Here is an 18,294-nt window from a genome sequence, read left to right on the forward strand (position 1 = left end):
GGAAAATAGCTCCTAAGCGTTTATTGATAAATGAATAACACTCCACCAACCGTGTCTTTTCCTGAAATACAGAGTAGAGGTGGCAGGGGCAGGACCAGGCGTGGGCTCTGTGGGGCTGGGAGGTAGTCAGTGCTTCCACAGGGCTTGCAGGAAGTGATGGGCAGAGGTTGGGGGGGGCAGGGAGGCTGCAGGTGATTCCAGGGTTTTTCCGAAAAGAGACAGAGGTGGGGTGAGCCGCTGAGCCTGGGAAGGGGCAGGTTGGGGAGCACGGCACATGGATCGGACGGGAGGACGGCTCTTTGCTCCATGATTCCTTAGAGTGAAGCCAGTGGGTCTTCAGAGCCCTTTCTCTGCCTCAGCTCCTGGGGTCTTCTGGTGGGACTCAGGAAGGGGGCTCTCGAAGAGAGTTTTCGGGTTCGCCTGCTGAAGTAAGTCAGCGTTTGTCTCTGGGCTTCTCTGCAGAGCAACTGGATGTGGTGGGGCGGGTGATGCAGTATGTCAACGGCGCGGGCGTGACACACCAGCTGCCCGTGGCAGAAGCCATGCTGACCTGCAGGCACAAGTTGTAAGTTGACCGAGGGGTTTCTTAAAAACAGGTTGGGTGGGCTAGAGAAATCTTAGGTTTTCTTTGCTTTTTCATACTTTCCTCCTCCCCACCCCATTTCCGTTCGTAGGAACCAAAGAGAATATGAGAGGCACTGTTTTTTACTGCCTCCCCCCAGCCCTTCCCTTCCATACCTGGGCCTCCCCACCTGTGTAGGCACCTGCTCAGTACAGACATGGGAGCAGGGGGTACAGCGTGCAGAATGGGGGCTTTTGCCTCCATTTGGTGGCTCGTCGCGCCATCCTGAGGTGTGATGGGAAGATGTCATGTAGCGTCTGGGCTCCCTTAAAGCCACAGTAAACTATGGAAAGCTTGTGTCCCCAGCTCTCCATGCAGTCTCACCCGCCAACCGTAAAGCTCTTCTGTCTCTCCCCACAGCCCCGATGAAGACTCGTATCAGAAGTTTATCCCCTTCATTGGCGTGAGTACAACTGTCCTCTCCCCGGTACCCCACCCACCCACCTGCCCACCCATCCTCCTGGCCTTCCTGTCCTGCGCGCGCGCGCACACACACACACACACACACACACACACACACACACACACACACACAGAGGACTCATCTAGACAGTGGTTCCCATATGAAGGCGAGTTTGCCCCCAGGGGACATCTGATCTGGCGGTGTCTGGCCTGGAGACATGTTTGGCTGTCACAGCTGGGGGTGGGGGTGGTACTGGTATCTCATGGGTGGAGTCCAGGGACATGCTAACCAGCCTGCAGGGCACAGGACAGGCCCCCAGCAGAGAGCAATCCAGCCCCGAGTGTCAGCAGTGCCGAGGTGAGGAGGCCCTGGGCTGGGACAGGCACCGAGCTGTTCCTTTCAGTGTCCTTTCCCGATCAGGGGCCATCCCCGGACCACCACGGGTGTCTCGTGTGTATCACACCAGGCGCTGAACTTGGTGCCGTGGCCTCGGGAGTGATGTCCAGGGCGCTGGTTCTACAGGCTCCAGGGAAAGAAAGCTGCCTCCGATAACGATAGATGGTATTCCGAGGAGACGTCCGAGAAATCGGTAGCTCTGTCTTCAGAGTCAGGTGGACACCGAGAGGAAGGGTGTCCTCCTCCTGTTTAGTCAAGGGAGAGTCTCTACACAAGTGGATTTTGAACATAAAAGGAAAACCTCTTGGGTGTCTTCGGTGTCAGGGGGTACTGGCCTTTGTTGCATGTGGCAGTAGCTAGGCCACAAGGCAGAGACCGACCAAGAGAGGGAGCCCAGAGGGGACAGAGCCGACACCCTCCCGGGGCCAGAGCACGACACAGAAGCACGGCTGAGAACTCGGATTCCCATTTGTGAGACAGTCGAGTTTCTCTACCACGTCAGCTGGTGTCTTCTCCTACCGTCTCCCTGAGGGTACTGCCAGCTCCTGGGGAGGGTGGGGCGCGTGTGAGTGAGGGGCCCAGCTCCCACGGCCCCATTCTCTGCTCGTCCCAGATCCTGGGCGTCTCGAGGGGTCTTGGGAGATGCCTGAACCTGGGGGGATCCTTGTGAAGGCCCCGGCCTGCCTGGTGCAATCCGTCCCCCTTACCCACGGGGGCTGCTCCCACAGCCACGTCGGAGGCCCCAGGCCGTGGCCCACAGCCCAGGCTGGCAGTCTGACCCACATCTTTGTGGAGCTGTGGGACCTTCGTGGAGCTGGGGGTCACTGCCGACTCCAGCCTCACAGCAAGACAGAGAGGAAAAAAAATAAACGAACAACGGAGCTGACAGCCTCGTGCAGCACCAGGGGAGCGAGAAGAGAGGAGTCGTGAGCAGGAAGTTCAGAGTACTAGTGTGTTACGATCCGGGAATTAAACTCCGGATGTGCAGAGAATCAGGGACAGATCTCAGTGCGTGGCAGCGCTGTGCTCTGATCAGCCTCAAGGGAGCCATCTGTACGTGACCCCTGCTCCCTGCCATCCCTGGGGCCCAGCTGCCGTGACCTCCCGGCCCTGCTGCGCGCGCCTCTGCCGGGTGCTGGGATTCACCTGTCACCTCAGGCCGCAGCCCTGACATTCGTGGTCTGTCTTTAGCTGTGCCCTTTGCTGGTCACTGGAGGGCCCCCTCTGTCCTCCCCAGAATTCTCTCCGAGGAATCTAAAATTCTCTGGGGAGCAGAAATCGACACCACTGCCTTGCAGGGGGTAGGGGGTGGGATACCTGGGACCCCCTCCTCTTTGGTGTTCCTCCTGATTATTCCAGGAAGTCTGGAAGGCAGGGGCCTGCTCTCAGCATGTTTGCTGGGCCTGGTGCAGCACGGGCCCCCCCCACCCCCAGCCGCACCTCACTCCTGTTTGCTAAGGCTTTCTCCCAGGCCTCCCCTCTCTCTGACATGAGAAGACAGCCTTCTGCCCAAGTGAACTTGGCAGAAATGAGCTCAGGATACGGAAGTGATTCCTGCCCACCAGGTGGCCTTGCCCGCATCCCCAGAGCAGGGCTGCAGGTCTCCTGTGCCCCTGAGTCCTTATTCACAACTGGGTTTTTCCAGGTCTCTATGAACAATCCCGGCTGCTCGGGATCAGCAGAGATTTTTGAAGCCTACGCTCAAACAACGTGCAGTCGTGGCTGCTGGTCCCAGCTGATCAGGATGTGTCCTGCTTTGGTGGGAAGACCTAATGCCCTGTCTCTTCTCCCTCCCAGGTGGTGAAGGTGGGCCTGGTTGAAGACTCTCCTTCTACTACAGGTGAGCCTGGGGCCCCTTGGCCTCTACGGGGTGAGGGTGGTGCCTTCCCGGCCTCCCCCCTGTCCCGGCCGGCCAGAGAGTGAAGACCTGGGGGGTCCCAGGCCAAGTGGCCGGGGTGGTGGGGGCAGTAGGCTGCAGCTCAGACGGGGCCCCTCGACTCCCTGCCACCACCGGTTGGGGCGGCTTCCTCTGGCCGACTGTGTCTGTCCTCCGGCAGGCGATGGGGATGACGCACCCGTGGTCAGCCTTACTGTGCCCTCCACGTCGCCTCCCTCCAGCTCGGGCCTGAGCCGAGACGCCACGGCCACCCCTCCTTCCTCCCCATCCATGAGCAGTGCCCTGGCCGTCGTAGGGTAAGGCTGTCGCCGGTTCCCGGTTCCTGTCTTTCCTGCCACGTCCCCCCACTAGGGCAGACACCCGACTGATTTCCCTGCTGTCGCAGCGTGTAGGACAGTGAAGCTGGGCTGGGAGGCCGGGGGCCGGGGGGCGGCAGAGCCGTGGAGTTAGGTCACTGGCCAAGCAGGTCCTCACACAGCTCTGCAGGTGCAGGCTCCCGTCTGCCCTGTCTGCCTCACAGGTGTAAGGTCGAATGAAACAAAGGACTGTAACGTGCTGCGCACGGGTCTCGTTGTAGGGCTGCCCCGCGCAGTAGGGGGAGTGTGGGCGTGGGTGGCAGACACACCCGGATCTGAGTTGTGGTTTGTGTTACGTCCACTGTGTTAGCTTGTGTTAGAGAACAGATGACTCAGCGACACTTGTTTAAAGCAAGAGAGACTTTCTGCAAGGTGGCAACAGTCGCCATAGGTGTGGGGAGCACCGCAACGCGATTTTGCGGTGAGAGATGGGACGCGACTCCAGGTACCGCGTGAGCAGCTGGGGTTACAGCCGAGGAGCAGCGTGGGGGCAGTGGATGGAAAATTACTAGGAGGGACATCGGGGGCGAGGGGGCTTCTGATACGGGCTAAACCGACCTGACAGAGATCTTGCTGACGACGCCGCTGAGGGATGGTGGAGGGCGAGGAGCCTGATCAGAGATCCAGGGTGAGCAGAAACGCAGGGCAGGGGGTTCTTGCCAGAACCGGATTTTCCACAGACGTGCCCAGGTGGGCCCGGGAGGAGGTTCAGGAGCCTGGCTAAAGCTCGGTCAAGCAAAGAATCTTTGTCACTTGGACAAGTTACTAAGCTTCATTTCAACTCCATGAAGGCAAAGGTGAAAGAGCCACATCAGTTTTGCTGTGAGGCGGAGATGAGAGCGTGTATTAATGCCTGGCGTGTGGAGGTGCGGCCTCCTTCCAGGCCCTCAGTCTGTCCATCACTGAAAGGTTGCCATGGCCAGTGACACAGGCAGGACCCTGTTCCAGAGCCCAGGCTCCTGGGCCCCGGCAGCGCCAAAGCCGCAGAGGGAGTGCTGTGAACAGCTGGGGGGGAGGGGCGGCGGCCGTGCAGGGGGGAGGGAATTTCTTTAGCATCTAAAATATCCGGAATTTAGATCAGCGGGAGAGGAGGCCTCTGGGAGCTGGCGGGGTGGGCAGGGCGGGGCTGGGCCTCCCACGCGTGGGGCTCAGGGACAGGCCTCGTGGTGGGGAAGAGCTCCTGCTGCTTCCTCTTCCCAGCTCCCTCTCTTCTGCCCTCGCCTTCCTGGTCTTCTGGTGACCGTCCACGCGGAGCAGAGGGCGTAGGCACCGGCCAGTGGCTTTTCCAGAACCCCCATGACAGAATACGAAGTGTTCTCGGGGTGGAGCCCGGAGCCCAGCCCTCAACCCCCCTCGCCCTGTCTTCCCTCGTTGCTTCCCATCGGGGGTCTGCCACTGACTTGCAGAAGTGCAGGACGAGGAGGAAATCCCACCATCAGGTCACGCCGTGACCTCACCGTCCGGGCTTCCTGGCGTCCTGGGGACCAGCCTCACCCCGACCTTCTTTCCCATCCGGTTTAAGCTTGTTTTTTAATGGAACCACTGAATCCAGGCAGAAAGAGAAATGTCAGATGACTTTTGTAGCCTGTCCCTATTGTGTCTGACACCTCCTTTCAAGAAAACATCAGCTCTTTTTCCCCTTGGAGCTAAAATTATCCCTGAGCCAGCAGTAAAGGAGAGAAAGCCACAGGCCGGCATCCATCGCTCTCCCAGGGCTGCTCCGGAGCCGCCAGGGTGCTCCCGCCGCAGCCCCACTTAATCTCTCCCACCCGTGGCGGGGTGTGTGCATGTGTGTGTGTGTGTGTGTGTGTGTGTGTGTGTGTCTCTGTGTGCACACACGTGCCTGCACACGCTTTCTTCCTTTGTAAAGCTTATTTTCTGCTTCCCTCATCCCCGTGTGAGTTTTTGTTCGGTTCCCTCATGAAGACTTAGGCTTTCACCCTCTGCTGGCTGTGTCCTCAGATCAGCCTGACTCTCCACTCCTGCACCAGCCGATTCTGTGAGGCTGGAGGGAACCCAGAGCCACTCAGCCAGCGCCTCCTCCAGCCCCTCCCAGAGCCTGGCAGGACCCTCTCCGCCCTGTCTGCCCTCTGGTCGGGAACTGAGCCCACCCTCCGTTATCACCCCTTCTCCAGGAGCCCCAACAGCCCATATGGGGATGTGATTGGCCTCCAGGTGGACTACTGGCTGGGCCACCCTGGGGAGCGGAGGAGGGAAGGCGACAAGAGGGACGCCAGTTCCAAGAACACCCTCAAGAGCGTCTTCCGCTCGGTGCAGGTTTCCCGCCTGCCCCATGGTGGGGAGGCCCAGCTTTCCGGCACCATGGCAATGACCGTGGTCACCAAAGAGAAGAACAAGAAAGGTAAGTGACGTGTGAGGCCAGAGGCCATCAGAGCCACCAGGCCTCCCCATCTCCTCTCTCAGGGGCTCGGACAGGATCTGCTTCTGGGAGACCTTGGACGAGGACAAAGGCAGCACACGTATCATGCGGTCCCGCCTGGGGTCCCCAGGGTGTCCCGCCTCACCTTGAGGGACGAGGCCTGTCTTTCTGTCACAAAGGAAACCAGGGTCCCCAGGGAGTGCCTGGTCCCTGCGTGCTGAGCATCAGTACCTTAGGGGCCGAGGCAGTTTGCCCTGCCGCTGCCATAAAGAAGGGAGCCTTTCCCCTCCTGCCGCAACCCCAGGGCATTTGCACCCAAGCCTTCATGAGCAAAGCACATAGTTCTCGTAAAGAATTCAGGGTAGGGACTTCCCTGGTGATCCAGTGGTGAGACTCCCGTGCTCCCGATGCGGGGCGGGGTGGGGGGGGAGTTCGATCCCTAGTCAGGGAACTAGATCTCACATGCCGCAACTAAAGATTCCGCATGCTGCAGCTAAAGATCCTACATGCTGCAAGGAAGATCAAAGATCCTGCATGCCGCAACTAAGACCCGGCACAGCTAAATAAATAAATATTGAAAAGAAAAGAAAGGGAATTCAGGGGACTAGAGCCCATCCTGGAGGAGAGGGTGGCTTCAGCACTAGCGGGGGTGGGGGGGTGGAGTGCGGTGCTCTGGGAGAGTGAGGCAGGCACCCCCACAACCAGGCCACCGTGGGGACGGTGCTCGCTGCTGTCAGTTCCCCTTGTGAACCCGCACAGCTGGCTGTGCACTCACAGAACCAGGCAGGAGACTCTTGGGCGCTTGCAGCTCCCCAGCTGTCAGGAAGGGGCTTCCTTCACTGCTGGACCCCACCTTCCTCCTCTGAGCACATCCAAAGCATCCGGGCCTTTCTGTTCATGCTGCTGCTCCAGGAGTTCCCCTGGAGGGCGGGCAGGGCCGTGCCAGACCCGCAGCCAGAACCCGCCATGGCACCCAGAGACCTGCCTGGCACATCCCAGGGCCGAGCTGGTGCCGACACTGCCGTGCGGCCCCCCCACCGGCCCCGCAGACACAGCCCTGCACAGGCGCGCCAGTGGGCAGGAAGGAGGCGCCTGACAGGGCAGCAGGCCCCCGGCCCCACAGGCTGCCGGAACGTGCGAGCCGGCAGGGACTCAGAGGCCATCTGGCTCCAGGTCCTCGTGATTCAGTGACGATGTCTAGGCCCAGGGAGAGGAGTGAGCGCTTAGCCAGTGCGGGGACCGGGCCGGAGTTTGGAGATGCTGATACACAGCCCGGAGCCAGGGAGCAGGGGAGGGAGGATCACCCCCCTTCCCACCGGGAGACAGGCAGCCGGCTGGGGAGAGCGGTGGCCGCTCCTCCAGGGCCTGCGACAGGGCGGTTCCTGCTTGCTTTCCAGTTCCCACCATCTTCCTGAGCAAGAAACCTCGAGAAAAGGAGGTGGATTCTAAGAGCCAGGTCATCGAGGGCATCAGCCGCCTCATCTGCTCTGCCAAGCAGCAGCAGACCATGCTGAGAGGTGCGGCGGGAGGCCGAGCGGGGAGGAGGGGCAGGGGGGCCCGCGCCCTCCCCAGCGACCCTGCGCAGATGGCCTTAGCAGTCCCGGTCACCCCCTCGCCTCCCCTGTCACCCCCAGTGTCCATCGACGGAGTCGAGTGGAGTGACATCAAGTTCTTCCAGCTGGCAGCCCAGTGGCCCACCCATGTCAAGCACTTTCCAGTGGGACTGTTCAGTGGCAGCAAGGCCACCTGAGGGCATCATCTCCTGGCCACGCTCCCTCCTGGCACTGCCACCAGCCTCACCGCCTGCGGGCAGGGGGAGGCCAGCAGGCCTGGGCCCAGCATCCCCTTTCCTGGCCGCAGGGCGTGCATCTCCCTGGCCCGGTCCTGAAGGACACTGCCACCGGGGACGCTGCTCCCCCCCACCCCCTCCCCCCACCGCTGGGTCCCACGCCTGGGCAGTCCCACCCCTTCTCTCTCTCCTCCCCTCCCTCTGCCCCAGGCCCCAGGCATGTGGATTTTGCCTTTTGGCGGCTATCCCTGGTCCCTGGAACGGAGTCCTCCAGGCCTTCCTTCACCTGACTTCCAACCTCTCCCCATGTGGCACTCGTTCCCTTCCTGGAAATAGGAAACCTGGGGTCCCAGCCCACGGCAGGGGGGCCAGCCGCCCCCCACCTTCCCCAGGATCTCATTTTCTAAAGCTCAGCTGCCAGACGCCACTCAGCTGGCCCCCCTCTAGTGAGGCCCAGGGCCAAGGCCACGTCCTACTGCGGTGGGGGTGAGAGGGGCACGGCCCCCCCTCCCCACAGCCACAGGAGCAGCTGCCCCCCAACCCCAGGACAGAGTTTCTGCGGCAATGCTCGGGTTTCTGGGGTGGAGAGGCCTTCGTGGTCTCACCCATGTGTGGGGGTTCACCACCCCCAGGTCCCCTGTCGGTGCCATGTGTGTCCCTGGCAGTTCTTAGTTCTCTGCACAGCCAGTCTCTCAGTGGTTCCATGTGACTCACCTGGGCGCTAGTCCTTGTCCTTGGGACTCAACCGTTGATGACTTTCCTCCCCTCCCCCACCCCCCCAGCACACCTCTGCCTGAAACTATGGACCCGGAGAGACGGGAGGCAGACCCCTGCCCACATGGCTCTGTGGCCCCAGTCCCTTCAGCAACCTGCTCCCCGTGTCCATCCATCTCCTTTCCCTGGTCTGTCCTCCTCTCTTCGCCTGGGCCCCTGGCCTGGGCAGGCCCCATCCTCCCAGCCAGGCCTCTTTCTCCCTCCAGGCCCTTCTCCTCAAGGGCCTGAGCCCCTCCTCGGCCCCCACCATCGGCCTTGGCCTTTTCAGAAGACACCGAGCACATGGGGTGGAGCTCTGGCCACAGCCCGCCAGCACCTCCGGAGCTTTGCCGTGGCCCTCTCACCCCTTCTAGAAGTTTTTGCACAGAACTTCATTTTGAAAAGTGTTTTTCTCATTCTCCATACCTCCCCCAAAGTCCTCCAGCCCTTCCCCCATCTCAGCCCTGTTGTCCAGAGCATCCCTGGGGCTGCGCTGCTCCCTCAGCCAGAGAGGGGCAGGGTGGGAGGGACTGAGAGGATGTTGGATTTTTCATTCAATAAACTGGTGATTTCTTACCAACGAGCAAGCCTTGGGCTTCTGTGCCTCTCATTGTGACGCAGGATCTGTCCAGCCTTGTCCCCGTCCGCACTGCACAGCGCGGCCACTTCACCCAAAATCAACTGGGAGCTGGCTGGAAAGAAGCGGATTCCTAGTTGCTTGATTATAGAAATAGGCGTGAAGGTATGTTGCCCAGTACGAGGCAAGCCGAGGTCAGGAACAGAAGTCACACCATTCCCACTCCAAAACCCCATTTTTCTCTGGGACCTGCCGTCCCCAAAGCCCACCTCCTGAGGCAGTGACACGTCATTGGCAGCTTCCACTCTCCTGACTGGAGATCAGAACTCGGCTTCTCTCCCCCTGCTAGGCTGATGTCCTGCCACAGTTTCTGGAAGTTGGTGAAGTCTGAGGCCCAGGTGGAGGGGGCGAGCTGGGGTCCATCATCAGGGTCGCTTTCCTGCCTGCCCTTAACCTTAGAGGTGACGGTCAGAGCTCCTGGTCCCTGGACACCTGGCTCTGGCTCTTCACGTGCTCTCGGGACAGAGGCCTGCACACCAAGCCTCCAGTGAGAAGTGGGGGCTTGCATCCCCCCTGCAAGACACAGCCCCGGAGGAGTGGATGGCCGGGTGGGGCAGGCTGTCCCTGGCTCCCCAAGCCCTGCGGCCAGGTCACCTAACAGAGGGAGGCTCTGGGACCCAGCTGTATGGCCACCCAGGCTCTCTGGGCCTGGAAGATAGAACGCATGCCCACCTCCCAAGGGGCAGAGTCCAGTCTGGTACCAGAAGGTGTCCCAGAAACGCAGTCTGCACGTCAGTTCCCAGGTGAGGATGGTGGGTACAAGCCGGCCAGTGAGAGGAAATGCTGGAAGAGGTGGGCTAGAGCGGGGGGCAGAGCCAGCGTGCCCATGGAGGCTCCAGTGGGGCAGGGGCCTGGGGGCCTGGAGGCCTGGAAGCTGGGGGGAGTCCTGAGCTGGACGGGTGTGGGACAAATAGACTCAGGTCCCAGCTCAGAACCGAGACAGGGAAGTAGGTGATGGAGCGATGAGCGTGAGGAGGTGGCGTGAACTCCGTGCGGACCTGACTCCCAGCCTTGGCCTGCCCGTGGAGACCAGCACCCTCCGCTGCTCCCGCCCCAGGGTGCCTCCCACCTTCTCCAAGGGCTTCCTCCTGCTGCCGCCCCCTCTCCTGCATCATCGTCCCACCCTCCACCAGACCTTTCACATCCACAGGCAGACACGCAGTAACACCCCCCTGGTTCTAAATCCCTGCCGGTTGCCACACCACGCCCCTGCTCCCCTTACAGCGCAAGTTTTCAAAAGGGGGCTGTTCGGGTTCCCCGCCTCCCGTCCTCCCACTCGTCAGGCTTCTTCCTTACAGCGCTATCAGGGGTTCCCTTGCCAAGGCCACCGATGACCTGGGCTGCCATGTCCAAGGCTCAGTTTTCTTGTCTGATACACCAGGAGGATCTGATGCACAGACCCGCTCCCTGCTCCTCCCTGCTCCGCCCATCGACAGCGCTCTGCTCCACACACACACACCCCTTCTCTGGCTGCTCTTCCTGGGCCTCCCTTGTATCCTCCTCACCCTCCCAGCCTCTGGCCTCCCCTCTCCCCTCACCCAGCCCTGGGGTGGGAGATTCTCCCTGTGTGCAGACTTCCCCCGACTCTGCAGTTGCTGAGGCCCGAATCTTTGGAATCATCCTTGACTCTTCTCTCTCTCCTACCCAGCATCCAATCCCCCTGGCAAATCCTATAGGCCTTCCCTTCCCAGAACCCAGCAGCTCCTGCTGCTTTCACGGCTGCTCTCCTCTCTTGTCTGGATATCATAATAGCCTCCTAATTACCTCTGCTTCCACCTACTCTTCCTGTAGCCTATTCTCCACACAATAGCCAGAGAAAGCCTTTTAAAATGTTAATTAGATTGTGTTAAATTACTGATACAAACTGTCCAATGACTTCCCATCCCACAAGGAATATAATCCAAAGCCCTCCTCACTCTGGGGCCTACCTGATCTGACCTCCTGTCACTTTCTCCCTTGCTCACTGGCCTCCTCTACATTCCTCAGACACACAGGGCACATTCTGCCTCAGGACCTTTGCACAAGCCATTCCCCCTGCCCATCCTGCTCCTGCCCCTGGGTCCATGTGACTTGCTCCCTCACTCTTGTCTTGGCTTAAATGCCACCTCAGAGAGGCCTTCCCTATTCAGCCTGTCTAGAATAGCACCCCCCTTTACTCTCACCCTTTTGTTTTTCTTATTAGCACTTCTGACTCCTTGGCATTTAATTATTTGTGTCTCCGCACTAGAATGTAAGCTCCAAGAAAACAGAAACTTTATTTTTTTTTTCCTCTGCTCTATCCTTGGCACCCAGGATACCACCTGGCTCACCACAGGCAAACAATACATACTTGCTGATGGAATGAATGAAAAGCCTTTGCACTGCTGGAGTGCATTTCGAGGCAGCCCAAAGGACACGTGGGTTTTCTCATAGACGTGGAGTAGGAACATAGACTCTTACTCTGAGCAAAGAGGAGGAAGAGGGCTGTGTAGGAATGGTTTCCAGGATTCCAAAGGCGAGGCAGCTTGGGTGGAAGATGCACCCCTGAGACGGCTCACCAGTCACTGACAGCGAAGGCTGGGCCAGAGCAGAGCCGCCCACAGGGCCGCCACAAACAGAAACGTTCTCTAAAGGCAAAGGGGTGGCATTTTGGTGCAGAAGGTGGAGGAGCCCCTATCTAATCTGCACGCCAACTCCAGACTGGTTTTATTTTTAATTTAAATAAAGTTTTGGGGAACTCTCTGGTGGTCCAGTGGTTAGGACTCCATGCGTTCACTGCCGAGGGCCTGCCTTTGATCTCTGGTCAGGGAACTAGGATCCCACAAGCTGCGCAGCGTGGCCCAAACAAACAAACAAATAAACAAACAAACTTTCATTTTAGAATAGTTTTAGATTTACAGAAAAGTTGCAAAGATAGAGCTGAGTGGCTGCGTACCCCTTACCTAGTTTCCTCTGTCGTTAACGTGTTACACTGGTGTGTATATTTATCATAACTGGTGATTGTTATTAATTAAGTCCATATTTGATTGATTCCTTAGTTTTTCGAAAATGTCTTTTCTCCATCCCAGAATCCCATCCAGGACACCACACTACATCTAGTCCTTGGGGCTGTGACATTCTCTCAGACTTTCCCTATTTGGGGTGACCTTGACAGTTTGGAGGAGTCCTGGTCAGGAATTTTGTAGGATGCCCCTTGACTGGCATTTGTCAGCGTGTCATATCAAGGGTACATGCCGTCGGCGAGACATCCCCGTGATAACCTTGATCATTTGGCTAGTCAGGTGTCACCCTCTTTCCAAACTGCTCATCAGAAGTCACCAAGCACAGCCCACACTTAGGGAGTGAGTTTTCCCATCATTACGTGGAATTCTTCTGTACAGATTTCAGATCAATATTTTCAACTACTGTACTTCTTTCATCACCCACTGCTGTGTCCAAGGACTGATGGCAGGAATTGCCCTGTCATGGTCACTACAGGCATTTTCTTTCAGCCAGGCTGCTGCTGAGTGCTTCCTGTGGTTTATTTCACTGAATTCTTAGAGCAGCCCTACGAAATCGACTCAGCTGATACTTCCTTTTTACCAAGGAGGATGCCAAAGGTCAGAGAGCCTCACTTCGCAACACTGGACTCTCATTTCTAACCATTTACTTGACTTGAATACGCCCAGACATCTCAAACCTAATATGGCCTAAACAGAACTCACTTCTCCCCAGTCTTAGTAAGTGGCACCAGCATCCAGCTTATTACTCAAGCCAGAAACCAAGGAGTCATCCTACGTCATCTCGGCAACTCCTGTCCATTCTGCCTCCCAAGCGCCTCACTCCCTTGCTAGACTCCTTCCGCAGCTTCCTAATGCCTCTGAATACAGCCGCCCAACCCATGGTCCATCAGCGTGCACGCTCTCCCCGCCCCCACCTCTCTAACCTCACTTCTCCTTCCCGTTGCTCCCTCCCCCCTCCCCGCCTCCTTCCCTCCCCTCTGCCCCTCCAGTGCTCACCACCCTCGGGCCACACAGAATCTTTCAGTAATCAGATCCCTCCTCATCTCTCCACCTTACACACTCTCCCTCCCCTCCCCCCACAGAGCATCCCCTTTTCCTTTAGGGTGTAGCCTGCACATCACCTCAGAGGTCTTCCCAACCACCCTGCCACAAACTCCACTGTTAGTCTCTACCTCAGCCCTCCCTTCACGCGGGACGTCCACTGTCACCTGCAATAAATGTCTGTACTGTGTTAGAAGAGGAGCTCCAGTGGGGCAGGAACTCAGGCAGACTCATTGCCACATCCCCAGCCCCAGGCACACAGGACACACGGCAAACACTCAAAGGCCAGAGGAAGGAATGAGCGAGGGGTAAGTCACTTGTCCGACACACTCAGAGTGGCTGAGAAGGAGCCAGATTTCTAACCCAGGTCATCGGAATCCAGAGCATCTCTCAAGGCCCTGCTCAGATCCCAACTTCCCAACCCTCCATCTATCCTACACGTATTAAGTTCCTACCGTCTGCCAGTTCCTGTCCTAGGTATGATGACACATGGGTGAATCCAGGGGTAGGTCCTTACCTATATGGAAACTCTGAGCCTGGCAGGGGAGACAGACAAACCCACAAGTGCCACACAGCACGAAAGTTTGCTTGGGAGCACACAGGAGGGGCAGCTAAGCCAGCCTGGGAAGGCGTGTCCAAGAAGATGTCTCAAAGGAAGTGAAAGCCGACATAACAGATGTTTGGTGCAGGAAATAGCAAAACTAGAGATAAGACAGTCTGGCCTATTTTGAGACTCACACGTGGTTTAGCGGGACTGAAAGCAACAGTGAGTGATAGGGTAGAAGAGAAAGGAACTGGTGAGAGCACTGAGGAGGCTTGTAGATATTATCGTTACTATGCTGAGCCAGAGCAAGGACTGTGTGCTTTATCCTGAAATCAGTGGGAGCTGATAAAGGGTTTTAGGCAGAAAAGTGAGATAACAGAATTTATTTATTTAATTAATTAATTTATTTATTTACTTAGGTTGCGCTGGGTCTTAGTTGCAGCAGGCGGGCTCCTTTAGTTGTGGCTCGCAGGCTCTTTAGCTGCGGCTCGCCTGCTCCTTAGTTACAGCAGGTGGGCTCCTTAGCTGCGGCATGTGACGCTTAGTTGCAAACTCTTAGTTGCGGCATGCATGTTTGATCTAGTTCCCTGGTCAGGGATCGAACCTGGGCCCCCTGCATTGGGAGCATGGAGTCTTGACCACTGTGCCACCAGGGAAGTCCCCAAGATGATAGAATTTAGAAAGATCACCTTGGTATACAACATGTTGGAGGAAATAAGAATGAAGACCGGAGGAGTTCAAAGGGTGTGGCAGCAATTTAGGAAAGACCTGATGAAGATATAGACTAAGGTAAAGCATAGAAGAGGTGGAGGAAAATGGAGACTTGAGTCCTATTTAAGTGGCAGAATCAAGAGGTGCAGGTGGCTGGTTAGAAAATAGGGTTGAAGGAGAGAGAGTCGAGGATGGGGACTGGCCGTCTGCTGGGTGAACGGATGGTGGAACATCCCTGGAGGAGATTTGGGTGGGAGATGGTGGGTTTAGGGCAAGGTGGGGGGTGTGCTATTCAGAGGTGTAGTTGAACATGTAGGTCTGGATGGAGCGCAGTGGAGTTCTTGGGGCTGGATGGAGATTTGAGCACCCTTAGCACGTGGAAGAGCCAACCTTAGGGACAGAGTGAGATCTCTCCCAGCCGGGCTGAGCTCCCTCTGTCCTGACCACGCAGGGCACCTGCTGCCAGCATCAAACGTCTCAGCTTTTGTTACCTTCAGACTCGCCTTTCTATTTGCTGCCTCATTTGTTGCTTGCTTTCATTCTGAATGTGTTTTCCCTCCAACGATACCATAAGCAGAGACTGCCCTATACTTCATATTTTTTTCTCCCCACTCTCCACTCACCAGCACAGGGTCTGTCAAATAGTAAGCTCAATGACGCTAATGGTAACTACTAGTAATAGTGTCTGTGATGTACAAGGTATGTTGTTAAGGTCTTAACTCTGCTACTTTATTCCATTCTCTCAAGAACCCAAAGAGGTAGGTATCTGGAACCTCATTTTACAGACAGGAAACAGATGAAGTTGCATGCCTAAAGCTCCCCAGATGGCAGATGGGGAAATGAAACTCTGAACGCAGCTGAGTCTGCCCCCAAAGCCTGTGTGCCCTCCCACTAAGCGGGACACGGACACTTCCAGTTTGGCTGGGAGGCTACAAGGAAGAGACGGTGCAGACTTGCCCCGTGGCTGCCAGGACACAAACCAAGAGCCTCTCAGGGGAGTTCCAAACAGACATGACTGTTAGCTCAGTGGCAGAAAAACTGGCAACCAGAGGTGTTCCAGGTGAAATGGCTCCTCGGGAAGTGGTGAGCTGCCTGTCATGGTCACGGAGGAGGGGGCGCGTGAGACATGATCTTTAAGGAAACTTCAATCTTGAGCACTTATGGGTGAACCTGCAGATGTTTTTGTTTCTGTTTTTGTTTTTTGGCTGTGCCACGCAGCATGCAGGATCTTAGTTCCCCAACCAGGGATCGAATCCATGCCCCTTGTAGTGGAAGCGCGGAGTCTTAACCACTGGACCGCCAGGGAAGTCCCAACCTGCTAATGTTTCAAGGGGGATGATATGCTTGGGGAAAGTGCCCCTCCCACTTCAAAGAAAAGGCATGGGGACTTCCCTGGTGGCGCAGTGGTTAAGAATCTGCCTGCCAATGCGGGGGACACGGGTTCGATCCCTGGTCCGGGAAGATCCCACATTCCACGGAGCGAGTAAGCCCGTGCTCCACAACTACTAAGCCTGTGCTCTAGAGCCCGTGAGCCACAACGACTGAGCCCACGCGCCACAACTACTGAAGCCTGAACGCTCTAGGGCCCGAATGCTGCAACTACTGAAGCCCACACGCCTAAAGCCCATGCTCCGCAACAAGAGAAGCCACTGCACTGAGAAGTCTGCGCACTGCAAAGAAGAGTAGCCCCTGCTCACCACAACTAGAGAAAACCTGCGTACAGCAAAGAAGACCAACACAGAAAAAAAAAAATTTTTTTTAAATTAAATTATAAAAAAAAAAAGAAAAGGCATGAAGCTAGCCAAAGGAAAAAGATTAACTTAAGAAAGCAGATTTCAGTGGGATGAGTGCTTCCAAGGATCCAAGGAGAAGGGGTGGGAGAAGTGGGAGTGATTTTCAGGGAGAAAACAATATTAAAAGTAGCAAGAACAACTTCCCCAGACATGGGACAGGGGGAGGCAAGCTGATGAGCTCTTTGGAAAACGGCATACGGAGCTGAATCACCATTGGGCATGGGCTCCTTCCTTTCTTCGCCATTAACTGAGCACCCATCAGCAGCCTGGCACCAGACCAGCAGCTGCGGGGGGGAGTGGGGAAGAGAGCAGGGTGAAGTCACAGTCCCTTTCCTTGGGAGACGCACAGTATAATCCTCAGAGACAAGATAAAAAGCCGAGTGGCTAAAAAGATTGAAGGTTATGAACTGAAAGCAAGATAAGAGCCTGAGAACCCGGCAGGGAAGGCCCAGCCTTCCCTTTGCACGGCACACAGGGAGGAGCAGGGCCAGATGCCTAAAGAGAACCACAAAGAAACCACAGAAGCTGCAGAGTGTTAGCAAAAAGGCTGGAGCAAGAACCCAGCAAAAGTCATAAAGGGAGATTGAAAAATGTTCTTGTTTAACTGGAAAAAGGTGATAAAAGGAACGTGCTCCTTTATTAGATGGAGAGGAAGCACAAGATTAGAAAGCCCGGGTTGTATGTTTGTGCCTGAGTACGTGTGATGTACCTGTAATCCCGCGCACGTGGAGGTGTACGTGTGGCACACGGGCATTCAGGGCCTCTGGGTAAAACTGCCTGAGGCTGTGTGTTGAGGGTGTGTGAATCTGTGCTTCGTGAGGCTGTGAACAGGCAATGTGACCTCAGTTCTTTCAACCTCTACTCTATGTGGTCAGTCTCCCTTACACACTGAGACAAAATGATGTGGACTCTGGATTGGAGAAGGACACAGGGGTCACCTCGTACAGCTGCCTTCCCCTCTCTGGGCCTCACTTTCCTTACCTGTAAAACAAGGACATTTAAGCATTGGCTTTCAACCCAGGGTGCACATCACAGGCACTGCTGAAGTTTCAAAATAATAAGAGATGCCCAGGACCCACCCTGGCACCACCTGAATCCTAATCTCTGGAAGGAGAGCCTTCTAACCAAGTTCCTTCCCAAGAGGTTCTGAAACCCAGCCTTGTTACGAACAGCAATGGTGCCCTGGGATCCAGATTCCATTTCCTCCCCCTGAACTTGCCAGGAAGCTGGAAGTGCTGTCACGGTCTGATGGAGTGTTCTTGGCACAAAGGCAGGCTTATCACACCGCAGCCACTGCGACTCTGGGAGATAGGGCCGATGTGCAGGCTAAAGACCTCAAACGCAAATGACTCCAACCTGCAGGGTCCTGGAGGAAAACGGACCCAATGAAATGGACAAGGATAAACACAAGCCCTGCACTTCAATGCAAACAACATAATCAATGGACACAAGAAACTGATAAGAGCAGGTGCTTCTGGGGAAGGGAGCTGCATGACTGAGGACAGCGGTCAGTGAAAAAGAGCTCCATTTCACTTGAACTCCTATAGGCCTTTTGAATGTTGCATCATATGAATGTATCAACTCCCTTTAAAAATCCCTGGGAGAGAAAAACAATCACTGGGAGGGACTTCCCTGGAGGTCCAGTGGTTAAGACTCTGCGCTTCCAATGCAGAGGGCGCAGATTGGATCCCTGGTCAGGGAACTAAGATCCTACCTGCAGTGCAGTGTGGCCAAAAAAAAAAAAAAAATCACTGGGAAAAAATTCACTGGCAGAAGAACTGGGGAGAAGAACCAGGCTGGATATACGTGTGATGCATGCAGTCTAGGGTTTTAGCTGACAAGCTTACCCTGAGCAGACACGGTACGGTGGCTGTCAATGTCAGCCTGACTTTCAGCTTCATGGTGGACAGGTGGTGTGCTCCTTAGGGGGTGGCTATCCCTCTGTGATCTGTGCAGTTCACTCCCCGTCTCCATCCCTGGGCCCTGGACCG

General features: G+C 56.5%; 1 protein-coding gene across 1 annotated transcript in view; it reads left to right on the forward strand.

Moving 5' to 3' along the window:
- Positions 1-9,175, forward strand: part of PACS1 (phosphofurin acidic cluster sorting protein 1) — a 144,736-nt gene extending 135,561 nt beyond the window's left edge. The window contains exons 18-24 of the mRNA XM_057726753.1: positions 463-565; positions 983-1,025; positions 3,219-3,261; positions 3,479-3,614; positions 5,810-6,036; positions 7,452-7,571; positions 7,689-9,175. Coding sequence (XP_057582736.1) covers positions 463-565; positions 983-1,025; positions 3,219-3,261; positions 3,479-3,614; positions 5,810-6,036; positions 7,452-7,571; positions 7,689-7,804 — 788 coding nt within the window. The 3' untranslated portion in view covers positions 7,805-9,175. The remainder of the gene's footprint in view (positions 1-462; positions 566-982; positions 1,026-3,218; positions 3,262-3,478; positions 3,615-5,809; positions 6,037-7,451; positions 7,572-7,688) is intronic.
- Positions 9,176-18,294: the final 9,119 nt, after the last annotated feature.

Source organism: Hippopotamus amphibius, chromosome 3 (genome assembly GCF_030028045.1).
Source record: "Hippopotamus amphibius kiboko isolate mHipAmp2 chromosome 3, mHipAmp2.hap2, whole genome shotgun sequence".
NCBI classification, from domain to species: domain Eukaryota; kingdom Metazoa; phylum Chordata; class Mammalia; order Artiodactyla; family Hippopotamidae; genus Hippopotamus; species Hippopotamus amphibius.